Source organism: Acanthochromis polyacanthus, chromosome 15, assembly GCF_021347895.1.
Source record: "Acanthochromis polyacanthus isolate Apoly-LR-REF ecotype Palm Island chromosome 15, KAUST_Apoly_ChrSc, whole genome shotgun sequence".
Taxonomy (NCBI): domain Eukaryota; kingdom Metazoa; phylum Chordata; class Actinopteri; family Pomacentridae; genus Acanthochromis; species Acanthochromis polyacanthus.
In genome coordinates, this window is record NC_067127.1 from 11,780,103 (window position 1) to 11,794,051 (window position 13,949).

Consider the following 13,949-nt stretch of genomic DNA (forward strand, 5'->3'; position numbering starts at 1 on the left):
GAGACTCGGGTCATAACAGATGGAAAGCACCTCCCCACTGTTTGAAAGTGGTGTTGAAGCTTAACTGCATTCCTAATATGGACTGGAATCTCAAGATGGTACACAGCTGTGGAGATATTCAACTCAATCACGGAATGGAGCCAGTTACCCGAACCTACGTCGCAAGTTTGGAAAACTTTAATTTCTTGGTACTTTGATAAACTGTCGACACTATTGTAGCCATCAGTAATTACAAAAAAAAATGTCTTGAGTCATGTCCTAATAGTGTTTAGGTGATAATTTGCCACAAGTTGGCCATTTTATTCAATATTAGATGTCGTCATTTAGCTGATATACTTAATAAATGATCCCTGTCACTTGTAGCTGAATAAATCACAAAAACGGATTGTGCTCGAGTGTTACCAGCGTGTTGTTTTTACCGTTGCGGGGTAAAAAATGTCATCTATCTTTTCTCCTCGGTGACATCTTTGCGGTGTTTTGTCACGCAGATCTAGTTCTGACTGGTTTGATCTAGTCCCGTGAGCATGCGCACTCGGTGTAAACAGGAAGAACCAACGAAAAGTAGGGTAAATCTGTCATAAAGACGGGGAAATGATCGAGCAAGAACGAACCAATTTCTTCCTTTTCTTTGTATATTAGCCAGCGTAAATTATGTTCTGTACCACCTGATAGCAATTTCTACTTACATCCCGTGAAAGCTTTTGCTAAATTTTCAGCAAAAAAAAAAAAAACAGATACGCTAAAACCGTATGCTAGCTAACAGTCGAACAGACAGTGACGCGATTTATTTCCTCTGGGTTTTGCTCGGAGAATTTGCCTGCCAAATTGCGTTTTAAAATAATTCTCTGCTCTCTGGATTCGTTTGAATTTCGTGACTTTGAAACGAGAGAGATTGCGAACAATGGTGCAAAAAGATAAAACGCTGGAGACGCCGCAAGTGGATGGCGAGCCGAGCCCCAGCCCAGTCTCCGGAGAGGCTTGTGCAGAGGCCCCTGGCCCGGTGGAAGAGCCCGGGATTGGAGTCGAACCGACGGGCCACAGGAAATTCATAAGCGGAGTCGTGGAAGGTAATGTCATGTATATGCACATATGGGTGATATCATGCTGTTAATTGTATATAATTAGAAGTAGGACATCGAAATGCACGAGCAATTGTGCTGCCTGTGGAGGTGATTTTTGCTATACGAGACGGAAAATATACCACATATGGTTCGTGTTCCACCTGGATGACTATTTCAGATCCGTAGACGTGGGGTGTAAATTTGTTTATTTTGGACTTGCATTGCAAATCAAATATTTTTAATCGTTCTTCTGGAACTAATACATTTTACAAAAACAGCATTGACCTACTTTAAATGAATTTAGAATGATCATTTGTCGAAAAAATCGTAAACTGGTTCGTTCAGAACGACGCCATCAGTCAATGTAAGCACAAATTGCATGTCTAATTGCTCTTCCAGCTCAGCCCACACCAGGGGGCAGATTGATAGCAGTAGCAGTCAGGCAGCTCAGTATGATCAGGAAATGTAGCTCATCAGCACTGCAGACTGCATGGAAAATGAATGCATTGTTTGCTCATGCAGGCTTTTATGGTCGACCATGGACAATGGAACAGAGGAAAGAACTATTCAGAAGGTAATGTATACTATTTAAGTATGCATATATACATATAACATAATGGTTAGAGTTGTTATACAGAGTTTGTCCAACTTTGAATATCACAGGCAGCAGAAATGGGGACTGAATACGTACCTTTATGCACCCAAAGATGACTACAAGCACAGAATGTTCTGGAGAGAGCTGTATTCAGTGGAAGAAGCAGGTGACTACTTAGAACAGATCTTGGTGCAAGAAAAATGCATGCTGCTTGTTGCCTAAGCTAACGTATTATAAAACATATTTTTTTAAATTACAAAAAAATTATTAAGTGACAGATTATCCCCTTTTTTCTTGTAGAGCAACTCATGACTTTAATTGGTGCTGCTAAGGAGCATGGCATAGAGTTTATCTATGCTATTTCCCCTGGATTAGACATCACCTTCTCTAATCAGAAAGAGGTTTCTGCACTCAAGAGAAAACTTGATCAGGTATCACATCATTTTGTGCAACAGCAGAATGAACATTGTGGTAAAACCCCTGATATGTATATATATTCAAGAGCTCCATACTATGCCACTTTTTAATCATTTTGTTGGATTTTATTTCCTCCCTTCAGGTTTCTCACTTTGGCTGCAAATCATTTGCCTTACTTTTTGATGATATTGACCACAACATGTGCCCTGCTGACAAAGAAGTGTTCAGCTCATTTGCGCACGCTCAGGTTTCCATTACCAACGAAATCTACCAGTACCTGGGAGAGCCTGAAACTTTCCTCTTCTGCCCCACAGGTACCTTAATATTATTTTTAAGTTCTTTACACAGTTCACAAACTTGTTTTATGTACATGTTTATTCATTATTTGTTTTTTTTCTTGCCTTGCAATACAGAGTACTGTGGAACATTCTGCTACCCAAGTGTCTCTCAGTCACCCTACCTCCACACAGTAGGAGAGAAGCTACTGCCGGGCATTGATGTCCTGTGGACAGGCAAGTCAAACCTTTTCCTGTCTAAAAACCCAAAACGTATTACTTATGTTAAGTAGGCAGTCATTGTATGTCAGACAAAACAGTTAATTAGGATATGTTGTCTTTTCTGCAGGGCCCAAAGTGGTGTCCAAAGACATCACAGTGGAGTCTATTGAGGAGGTGTCAAAAATCCTGAGAAGAGCCCCAGTAATCTGGGATAACATTCATGCCAATGACTATGACCAGAAGAGGCTTTTCCTGGGTCCATACAAGGGCCGCTCCACAGAGCTCATCCCCAGACTGAAGGGAGTTCTTACCAATCCTAACTGCGAGTTTGAATCAAATTTCGTAGCGATCCACACTTTAGCCACCTGGTATAAGTCTAACATGAATGGGGTGCGCAAGGATGTGGTTATGAGTAAGTATGATCCACAAGTGAATCAATTCGTAATGTATTGATGTGGATGCATAATCTCTCTGTGTGAGGTTAATAATTAATTCATTAATGTGCCTTTCTGCATTTGTTTCTTCATCTTCCCCTTTACCAGCTGATGGTGAGGACAGCACTGTGTCCATCCAGATCAAGTTGGAGAACGAGGGCAGTGATGAAGAACTGGAAACAGACATGCTCTACAGCCCACAGCTTGCTCTAAAACTGGCTCTCACAGAATGGCTCGGAGAATTTGGTGTGCCTCACCAGTACAACAGTAAGAGCAGTCCCAATATAATGTCATAATGTAAAGGTTTTGTATGAATGTCACTTGGAACACACTCTTGATTATTCAGATTGAAGAATACAATGCAGTGAGACTCTACTCTTTCAGGCCGACAGGTGCCTCAGAGTGGTGCCAAAAGCACAGCCATAGATGTATCATCCATGGCTGCTCCCTCTCTCTGCTCCTCCACAACAGTCACGACTGTGTTCCAGCAGCCCATCATGTCTCCAGCGATGCCTCCTCTCTGCCTGGATCCACTTTCACACCCTTTGGCAAAAAGACCACAGGAGGTAGAGGAGGTGAGGTTTATTATTACGATGAGACACAGTTGCTGCGCTTTAGTGACGCAAAGGAGCAGTGAATGCTTCTTGTAGAAAGCAAGCTGTCTGTTAATGTGAACATATTGTTTGTGCAGTTGACGCTTCCTAATCAGGACCTTGAATAATTAAAAATGAATAGCTGATGATTACATGACTGCTAGTGAGAATGCACACCCCTGAATCTCTCTTTCTGATCAGGTTTTGTTTTGTGTGGTTGGATACAATGCATGCATTTGTCTACTGGAGAAGAGAGCGTTTAGAAATGTTTCTACACACATTTTTATTCTGTGCCTATGCAGGTTGAAGTAGAAAAGAAGGATTCGGACGAGGAGCCCATGGAGATGGTGGTTGAGAAGCAGGATGAGCCAGAGCCAGAAGCAGAAGCCGACCCAGAGGAGAAGCACGTCGGTCCTATCTTAGCTGACAAGATGGCTGAGGATCTGAAGCCTATGGATACAGACAAGGAGAGTCTGGCAGAGTCCAAGTCCCCAGAAGAGTCAATCCAGGAGGACTCTGGGAGCGATATTGCACCTATGCAGACAGACGATCAGCTCAAACAAGTGCCGCAAGCATTTGTGAGTTTCCCTCGTTTTTGTCCCCCTTATATCTGCAGTTGAAAGAAAAACCAAATTAGAATTCAAAGTCACGTTGTAAATTTGTGTCCTTAGGATGTGTTCGTGCCTGGGCCCAACGAGAAGCCGCTGTTCACAGCAGAGCCCCTCACACTTGAGGATCTGAGCTTGCTGGCAGAGCTCTTCTACCTTCCTTATGAACATGGACCCAAGGCCATGCAAATGCTGAAGGAGTTCAACTGGTTACGAGCCAACAGCAGCGTCGTTAGTGTCAACTGCAAGAGGAAAGAAAGCGAAAAGGTGGGTTAATGCACTGAAATGATTGCACAGAGCAGGTTTAGAGAGGTAGGTTTATCTGTGAAAACCAGTCTGTGAGTAACTAAACCTGCTGGTGAGAGACACAAAATGGTGGATGTGTAGTACCCATATTGCCCATTAGGTGGTGTAGTTATGACAGCAGATGGAGTATGCTTATACCACATAGTGTTGTGTTCGATTTGTTTTTGTAAACTACAGCTTCCCTTATTAAACCATCAGTTTTTTTTCTCCAATGAAATTTTGACCAAAAACATAGGTATAAATAATAAAATTACTCATGCTATATAGTTTTTTTCTAATGGATTTTGTGATGATGTTTACCAGTAGCGTTGTTAATAATGTCACCTGTACTTCTTCTAATGCGCCAAGTCAAAATGTTTGCTTACCAGAAAACAAAAAAATACATGGTTTAGTGTCGTCCATTTTTTTAAAACATTATTTGTTCGATCACTGTGTTGCATGCAGGTGGCCGAATGGCAATTAAGGGCAGAGAAGTTTGAGGACATGTGCTGCTCAGTCATCCAGATGTTCACTCGGCTGTCTAATACGGCCAATCGCACCATCCTTTACGACCTCTACCCGTACATCTGGGACATCAAGAGCATCATTTCTATGGTCAAGTCTTTTGTCCAGTGGCTAGGTATGTATGAGGGAAACCACTGGGTGCTTATTGTTAGAGAGACGTAGCATAGCATCAAGCCTAGTACACCTGACTTTTGTAATTCTCAGAAATACATTTACATAGAATATATACATGAATATTGCATTACATTTACAATAAAACAAAGTCAAAACTTCTAGAATAAACCATTAAATGAAGGATTATTGAACTGCATGGATTCTGTTGTAGTCCAGTGCTGTTTAAAATGATTTCAGTCTGCTTAGCATTTGGTAGTATTTCTGATCAGACTTAGAGCAGTATGGCTCCGAGAGATCTTCGCCACCACCTGTATACAGGGTGAGAGTGTGCAGCTTATAACCCCATTTTTAATATAGAGCAACTCAGCACTGGTCAGGTCCAATGCATCACCTCTCAATAGTTATGAGTCTGTTAACTGCTCTTGTTCACATATGTTGGTTTTCTTTTTTTTTTTTTATTTCGTCTGACTGAATGCCGCTTGCACTGCTAGTATCCTCCCTGTTTATTCCATGACATGTAGCTCCATATTGATGATGCCTAAACTGGGTCTCTGTGGAAAACGTCCAAGCAGGGTTACTGCTGCTTGCTGTGTATCCGGTAACATCACTGCTGCATTCCCGCACAGACACACTTGCTTCCATTTCTTCGTCTGTGGGGATGGGCGCCAGGGGGAAGTCCCCATCCCCCCCCTTCCTCCATGCCCTAGCGCGCACGCGAGCTTGGAGAGCAAGTTGACTGACTCACTGTGGAAGGCCATTCTGGTGCATAAACAAACAAGCAATCAGAAATATCTGAATTGGTTTTGACACGAAGCATGTGAGTACATTTCAGTAAGCTTTGTGTTCAGCTTCACTGAATGGTCTCTATAATGAGGCTGTTGGTTTAACCGTCTGAATCATTTGCTCCATCTGTATCAGGGTGGGATCCATCGACTTCCAATAGATATTCTTTCTTTCTCTCCCTCCCACTATGTCCCTCTCCCTTTACCTCATATTTCTCTCGGTCTTTCAAATGGAACACTGTGATACAGTTTGAGTGGAATTCAGCATCGTGATAACATCTCCATCTTTTGTGGAGTGTTCTTTTGATTAGTCTGAAGCACCAGCATGGCCTGTAGGTTACTCCCTGTAACCCAGTTTCATTCACAGGTTTCTGTCCTGTCCGGCTATATGGTAAAGCTGAGGTCTCTGACCCACAGTACACAGCAGGCAGCATACCCACACTGGCAAAACCACATCAAAAACACACCCTTCTGGCTCAGTGCGTCAGTAAATGCTCTTAAGCACTTCAGCATCACTGAGAAAAGCCTCAGAAGTATAGTTGTTTTTCCATATTCCTAATGACTGCAGTGCCATTAATTAATGTTGGCTTCTGCTGTTGCTGTTAGCAGGGTTTTTCATCAGTCCCCATGTTTTCCCCTCGGTAGATGCTGTGCAGCCGGCACTTAGTCACAACCTCCCTGGTTATTGTACTGAGAGCACTTATTAATAACTATTTTCTACTGTTTTCTCCCTTCACCATGTACAGATGGAAGAATCCACAGTACAAGTTTCTACTGCTATTGGATCGACAGTGACCGATGTATGCACAGTGCAGGCGTTGTCTCTTTCTTTTGTTCATGTTTCAAATGGATTTTTCTGTCAGTTTTTTTTCTTAAACTAAATTTATAAATGTAAGACTGATTTGGAGGAAAAGGAAGCAGCCCTCCGGATGAAGTCACATTTTGCGCAGCGATTTGAGTTGGAATTCTAAGTGTTAACTCCCAAATTTTTCTCTCTGGCAGCATCTCTCTAACTTGTTTTTTTGTTTCTGTCAGTAGGCCTATAGAAATGGCTCAGCGCAGCCTGATGCACCTACTCAAGGGAATTTACGCTTGGCTTTGAAATTTATTACACCACATGAAATTCATCCTGCTCAGGGTCATTTCTGACTGCGATATGTGGGTTCACATACACAATGGCAGGCCCGAGTGTTCATGCTTTTTGCACAATTGTCATTGTATTAAGACAGTGCAGTCTGAATAGATAATTCAGGTGGAAGTAATGCACTAAGGGTTCAATCTTTTGTTCATTGTGTGGCTTGTAATCTGGGTGGCCAGTTTCAGAGTTCCTTCCCGTGGGTGCATCTGTGTGCTGTGTTGTCAGCCCATCAAAGGAATTGTTTTAGGTATCAGATTGAGGTTCATATGTAAAGCAGTGTCAGATGTCCTGCACGCGCGCTGTATTTGTCTGGTCACATGACAGGGCTTCTCATCAACCAGAGGTAGACTTTGTTAGCAGCAACGCTACTGTATCCGCACTCTGAGAGCCCTGTTTGCTTTAGAAATCTAGTGCTCTTTATATGCTTTGTCCCTGCGGTGTATTTTTCATCTTTGGTCTGTCTTGATTGGGGCTTTTAATAGTGAGCTGAGAGGCCCTTTAACTCAGGGAACGCTCGTACTACTTCTGTCTTCCTGGTTTTGAATGACTCATGCTCCCCCGTCATGTGACAAGGCAGATAAGATGAGAATGTGACTTCACACGGGGTGGTGAGAACAGTGGGGTGAAGGCAACTAAAGCTTACTTCTGTTGTCTGCAGATAGCGTGGGTTTCAGGTCTGATGGTCAGTGTAATATTAAGTCCGTCAGCTTTTTAAATGAATGTTACCCGTACAGTAAGGATGCAAGAAACTGCACAAAATAACTTTTTTTAGGCATTTAATATCTGCATATCAAGTCATGTAGATCTGATTGTCAATATTGTACTGACACAGAATTTAAAAAGGTGCAGAACTCATGCTGTTTTTGTAAAAATGTATATCTTGCACCTAAATTCCTTCTTGCCAACATAAGCTTTAGGTGCTTGAGCCCCATTTTATCCTAAAATATTCCTCTGAATATAGTTTACCTTTTCCAAATTAGGTCCTTTTACATTTTAATGATTAAAACAAAAATAAATTTATTCACTTGATTATGCTATTAGATACATATGACCCCCTTCATTCCCATTTCCCCCACTCTTTTCATCTGTGTCAGAGAGCCCCATCCTGTGGTAACAATCTCCGCTTGGCTCTGCTCCTAACAGGGTGTCGTAGTCAGTCCTCAGCACAATTCCTTAGAGGAGACCAAGAACCCTGGGCCTTTAGGGGAGGTCTAGCAGGAGAGTTCCAGGTATCTAATGCACTGAATTTACAGCAATCAAATGGAAAAAAAAAAAAAAAAAAAGAGTGCTGTGAGCAAAGAAGACTATGGTAATATGTGCGTAGGTATGAAGGGGTTTGGTCTGTCGAAGGTGAGCTGATTGTAATGGGTCAGGCTTTATTACATTCAGGTTCCATCCCCTTCACTTGCTCTCCAAAGAAGCTTGTGTCCTTCTATCTCTTTGGGATCTTGTCAGTCTGTGTGGAGGGAATGGGTTACCTGCAGCCCGTCCTGACAGAAAAAGGTTGCAGCCAGTGTTTGGCATGGCATTTTCTTTGATTGAATAATTTTAGTTTCTTTCAGCAACTGCTCAAGGAGATGCTGCTTTTCCCTGGCGCACGCGGCGCAAGCGAGCATGGCTAGGTTTTTATTTTCATGACATCTCATTTCTTTGCAGGAAAGCACAGCGCACAAATTACCAAGCCAAGCCTTTGCAAGCGCACGCAAAAGCATCGCAGCGCCCGCGAGAACGCAAGCATGTGTGCAATGGGAAAACTCCATGATCAAATACACCTGTCCAGTCAAAAAGTGTTTCCAACCGAGACTCGCAGTAGCAACTGATGTGCTATTGAGTTAATCCAGTTATCTCACATTTAATTTGCCTCTTTGGTTTTTTTTTCCTGGAGTTCTCTCTGTCTTTCTGCGCCAGCATCATTATTTTTCTCAACAGGAGGGTCCTGCGCAGCGAAATATTGCGATGCCTTACTGAAAGGGAAAGTAGCATCTCCTTCAGCCAGTAAAACCTTATTCAGACCAAAGTACCAACCTCGTTTTTTTTATATGTGGAAAGCAAATATGTACGTTTGTGTGTGTTCCTTTAAGCAAAAATGAGAAAGATGTGAGGTTTGCTCTCGTTGTCCACTATCAGATCAACAAGGAACACAGTTTATAGATTGAGATGTTTTTGAGTATTTGTCAATCCAAAGCGTTTTGCCGTCTTCTGTGGCTCCTTTTGGGCTGATAGTGGTTCAGCTTAGCAAACACACAGTGAGGCAGTCAGCCAAAGCAACACACCGTCTTTTTTTTTTTTTTTTTTATAAAGTGAATCTGACCCTGTTCGTTTTGATACCCACAGAGATTGTTGCCAATAGATGGGGCAAACGATCTTTTCTACCAACCTCCACCTTCAATGCCAACCTCCAAAATCTATTCCATAAGGCCGTACTTTCCCAAAGATGAGGTAAGATGCTCGTTTTTGAGTTTAGTCATGCAGCTGTATTGCACACTATTTAAAAAAAAAAAAAAAAGACAAGTATTTCATCCAACAGTTACTAAGTATTAAATGATGGTAAAATATAAACATTGTAATTGATTTTTAATTGTTTAAAAATGAATCTTAGCCAGATGCTACAGTAGTACCCCAGCAACTTGCTTACATACAATCAACATACTGGTGTTCTTTGTGGCTCTGGCTTTTGGTATGTCGTAGTCGGGCTATTGTGAGCATGTCAGCTCATCCACTATATCTGTCTGTTTGCAGCCTGCAGTTTATAAAATATGTAAAGAAATGTACTGCGAAGGAATGGAGGATGTGCCGTTCACTGACGATGATCCTGACCTCATAGGAGACAGGTAAAACATCAAGATATATTTGTGTGCAGTCAGCCCTGACTAAAACCTGGACTATGTGTTATTTTTTTTTTCCTCATGACTGACAAAATCCTCATCGTTTGCTCACAGATTAGTCGGAGGCCTCCTGACACTGAGTTCAGACTATGGGTTTGTGCTCGAGGATGATGAAGGGATCTGTGGTTATGCTCTTGGGACTGTCGATGTTCAACCCTTCGTCAAGAACTGCAAGTTGAGCTGGATTCCCTTCATGCAGGAGAAATACAACAAACCGGACTGTGAGAAGGACCTCACAGAGGCTGAGGTAGGATCTTAATCGACCTCTTTGACCCTCACCTGGATCAGAATTATCTGATTGTGTCTCCTGTTGTTGAATGTGCTTTGCAATCTCTCTGTTTCCCTGTAGAAAATGATGCTGAGCTTCCATGAGGAGGAGGAGGGCCTTCCAGACTCTTTCCTCTCCAACTTCCCTTCTCTCATCAAGGTTGACATTCACGCCAAAGTCACCGACCCCAGCGTGGCCAAAAGCATGATGGGGTGTCTGTTATCTTCTCTTAAGGCCAATGGTAAGTGTCAGTTATCCTCCACCCCTCACATATTAGTTACCACATAAAATATTTGTTAGGTTTAGTAAAATGTAAATCTTATATAATGGAACTCACTTCTGTTCATTTATATTTTGAATAGACCAACAGCCAACTATTGAACACATTGCATTTTTTCTTAAAATTAATCTGCATCTGTTTAGATGAAATTTGATAAGTTTCAGTCAAGCTTATTGTCTGTCGGGCAAGACAGTGTTCACTGCAACTAACGGCAGCAGAAATAGGAAGAGGGGTTGAATGAATGATGTCACATGTAGAATCATGTCTAAATGAAAATCCAGGCCCAAAATTAGTACTTGTCTTTATAGACATCGCAGTGGCTGTTTTTCAACAGGCAGACCCATTTGTCTTATCTAGGAATAATGTGAAAGTGAGCACAAAGTCCAAAACAACACGCATGTTTGAGTTGAGCGTCTATCTGATGTAGTTTTCCCTTTATAGTAGAATGCATTCTGCTGATTAGGAACCTGTGTGCTAACTTTATGACAGAGTAGTAGATTATCACTAGTTTATCATTCTAATGGACCACGGCGTTTGGGATTTTGCTTACTGACTTATTTTGTTTTGTCTTCCCCTGTCAGGGTCCCACGGTGCGTTCTGTAAGGTTCGCCAGACTGATAAGCGAATGTTGGACTTCTATAGCAAACTGGGATGCTTTGAGGTGGCTAAAATGGAGGGCTTTCCCAAAGACGTCATCATCATGGGACGCAGCCTTTGAAGAAACCTTGTGCGACCTTTAACGGACAGTGAAAGTCAACACAGCTCAAACGTTTGCTACCCTCATGAGAGAAACTTTCATGATGATTTTATACTACGTTACCATCTGGGCTCGCCCCGGGACACTTTTTTTTTTTTTTTTTTAGGATTTGTGTACAGAAGCACAGCCGCCACACACAGATTCCCTGTGCTGCCCTTAGATGTTATGGCTCTGTTGGATTCAGCAGATCCAAAGCTAAAAGATCTGAGGAATGATCTGTAGTCGCTCCAGTCAGTAACATGGAAGTGTGGCACTTGAGCATTGATTTCTAGGGTCCCACTGTTCATATACCTCCAGGAGGAAGGAGTAACTCCATAAGCCTTTTTTTCTGAGTTAATCCAGTAGCCATTACATAGATATGACCCGCATGCCGTAATGCAGAGTGTCTGTATCTGAAATGGAGGCAGAGCTGTGAAATGAGGGTGGCCCATATCCCAGGTAGTATCTTACTACCCCCACGTCCTGCTTTCCCGGCTGTGACATAGAGAAATGCCGTAGATGTTGACACAAGTGGGACACCTTTTTACAGGACGTGAGGTGCTATATGAGAGCTTGCCTTTCATCGTCACATTGTGGTATTTTCAATTGCTCCACAATAGACTTGGAGATAGAGGCCTTTTTTAAGTGGTGTGTTTCTGACAAAATTGTTGTGAAATGCTGTGTGTGTGGACATGAAGGATGGAAACTTGTAGCTTTTGAGGTTTGTGAAACCTCCAACAGAACAATGCTACAGACCAGCAAAGAAAAGGAATTTCATGAGAGTTGTTAAAGACTCAACCCGGAGGTCCTCCGAATTTCTGTTCAAGTAGTGGTAGACATTTGGAAAGCAATAGAAAAGCTTCCAGGAGTTTACAAAACATGTTTCTCAGCCTATTTCTGCTTTTCTTTTTTTGCTAAGTTCTCCTTCCTATTGCCTTTTTGGTTCATTGCCTTTGGATTTTAGGTTTATATTGCAGATGCTGTTACCATCTGTGTCCAGGTTTTCTCGCATGCGTCGGTCACAAACCGCTAATGATGGGTGATTTTATACGCTGGCCTTGTTGTTGCTCAAATTCCAGAGCTATATCCTGACAGACAGTTACATGCTATATTCTTGCCCTACCAGATCTCGAACTTTAACCCAGCAACCTAAGCTGAAGGATTAAAAAGCTCTTATCATACCTATAAGTTACGTAAAATTATATATTTACTCAATGTCATGAATTTTTTTGTCTTTCATAAGCTTCTTTCTGATTATTTAGCTAGTTAAAATGTCACACTTGCTGGTTTACTTAGTTTCTTTTTGGAAGCATAAAAGCGCTTCCTGATAGCGGTCGCCAGTGGGACCAAAATATTCTGACCTGCTATAGAAAATTTTAGCCATTTATGGATGAACAATCCTAAAACCCTAAAAGCGTCAGCCTCCCACTGTCACGAAACTCTGTTCCTCATAACCACTAATTCAAGGCCGGACTTGTAAATGAACAGTCAACTTCGTCTGCAGCTTCAGACTCCCTTTGTCAACAAGTCATCGGTAATCCTGAATAATCGATTCCAGCATCCGTCGTCCCTCCCCGCATTGTTTCCACGTTGCATACAAGTGAATGTATTCTCCTTTGAGCTTCCGCGAGTTCTCTTTAGGTGGTTAAATCCTGTTCAACTGGGGGTTTGGAGCAGAAATTCGTAGGCCTTTTTCCTATCTGTCCATTGAATGTTTTCTACTCTGACGCATTTCCCATCTTGTTTTTTTTTTTTTTTTTTTGTAAATCTGTATAGTTAATTTAAAAATGCACTTTGATTATAAATAGGAGTATTCTGTTTGTTACACGAGGATCATCAGTTGCTCTTCAGTAGCTGCCTGCCAATGTGATGTCTTGAAACTGTACATTCATGATGTGCACGAGGTGTATTGGATTTGCTGTGGTGGACATTAGAATAACCTCATCTGATGCTACATAGAGGACGAAGCATGCCGCTCACCACTATGAGCATAATACTGTTGTACTTAGACAGTCTGTAAACACTGTCAGTCATAAAGTGTTATTATTTTGTATATCTTTATTGAAACCGTGCTAGCGTTCAGTTTTGGTTAAACAAAGACGCTGGCCTTGTAACAACCCCCCCCGTCCTGTACAGCCGTCCTACCTGTCAGCAAGGTGTGTGAAACTCACCAACAGATCTGCTATTTGTCAACTGGAATGGCAGCTGGATTTTCACACGTGTTTTGAACAGTTCATTTTGCAGTTCGTCGGCGCTCGAGCTTTCTCCTCTGCCAACCAGGTTTGATTTAAAAACAGGCTGTGACCGAGAGAAAGGGCTCCAATTGTACATTTTGAGTTTCGGGTTGGGGGGGCGGGGGGGTCATTAAAGTGACAGTTTACCATTGTAAAATTTGTATGTAAGATGCATAAAATGAAAAACTAATAAATACTATTCAGTGACTGTGTTGCTTTGTGTCCTTTTGTGTTGCGTATCTGTACTGAAGAGGTTTCTGCCCAAATTACTGATGGAAAAATAAACATTTCTGATTCTGTTATGAAGGATAATGGCCACACACAAACAAAAAAATGAATGGGCTTCACTCTTAAATGGCACTATTACCATAAAAGAAGTTGGTTGGATATCCCTGTCAGGGTTTAAACAAAGTGTTATGGTGATAAAGTTTTACAAGCATTAATATTGTTAGTGAAATAAGCTAATGGCTTACAGAAAAATATCTCCTGTCATGTAC

General features: G+C 41.8%; 1 protein-coding gene across 3 annotated transcripts; it reads left to right on the forward strand.

Annotated features, from left to right (window-relative positions):
- The first annotated feature begins 512 nt into the window (after positions 1-512).
- oga (O-GlcNAcase) lies at positions 513-13,659 on the forward strand. Of its 3 annotated transcripts, none has more exons than XM_022205881.2 (19): positions 513-1,067; positions 1,584-1,635; positions 1,725-1,822; positions 1,957-2,087; positions 2,216-2,387; positions 2,487-2,585; positions 2,698-2,982; positions 3,113-3,271; positions 3,389-3,579; positions 3,900-4,175; positions 4,269-4,472; positions 4,956-5,130; positions 6,658-6,711; positions 8,193-8,278; positions 9,384-9,488; positions 9,789-9,880; positions 9,989-10,181; positions 10,284-10,443; positions 11,064-13,659. In XM_022205881.2, exons 1-19 carry the CDS (start codon positions 902-904, stop codon positions 11,198-11,200), a joined length of 2,835 nt encoding a protein of 944 aa, XP_022061573.1. In that variant the 5' UTR covers positions 513-901; the 3' UTR covers positions 11,201-13,659. The 3 variants fall into 3 exon arrangements, with proteins under 3 accessions (XP_022061573.1, XP_022061576.1, XP_022061575.1); XM_022205884.2 differs by having other exon boundaries at positions 3,476-3,579; XM_022205883.2 differs by lacking the exon at positions 6,658-6,711.
- The last annotated feature ends 290 nt before the right edge of the window (positions 13,660-13,949 follow it).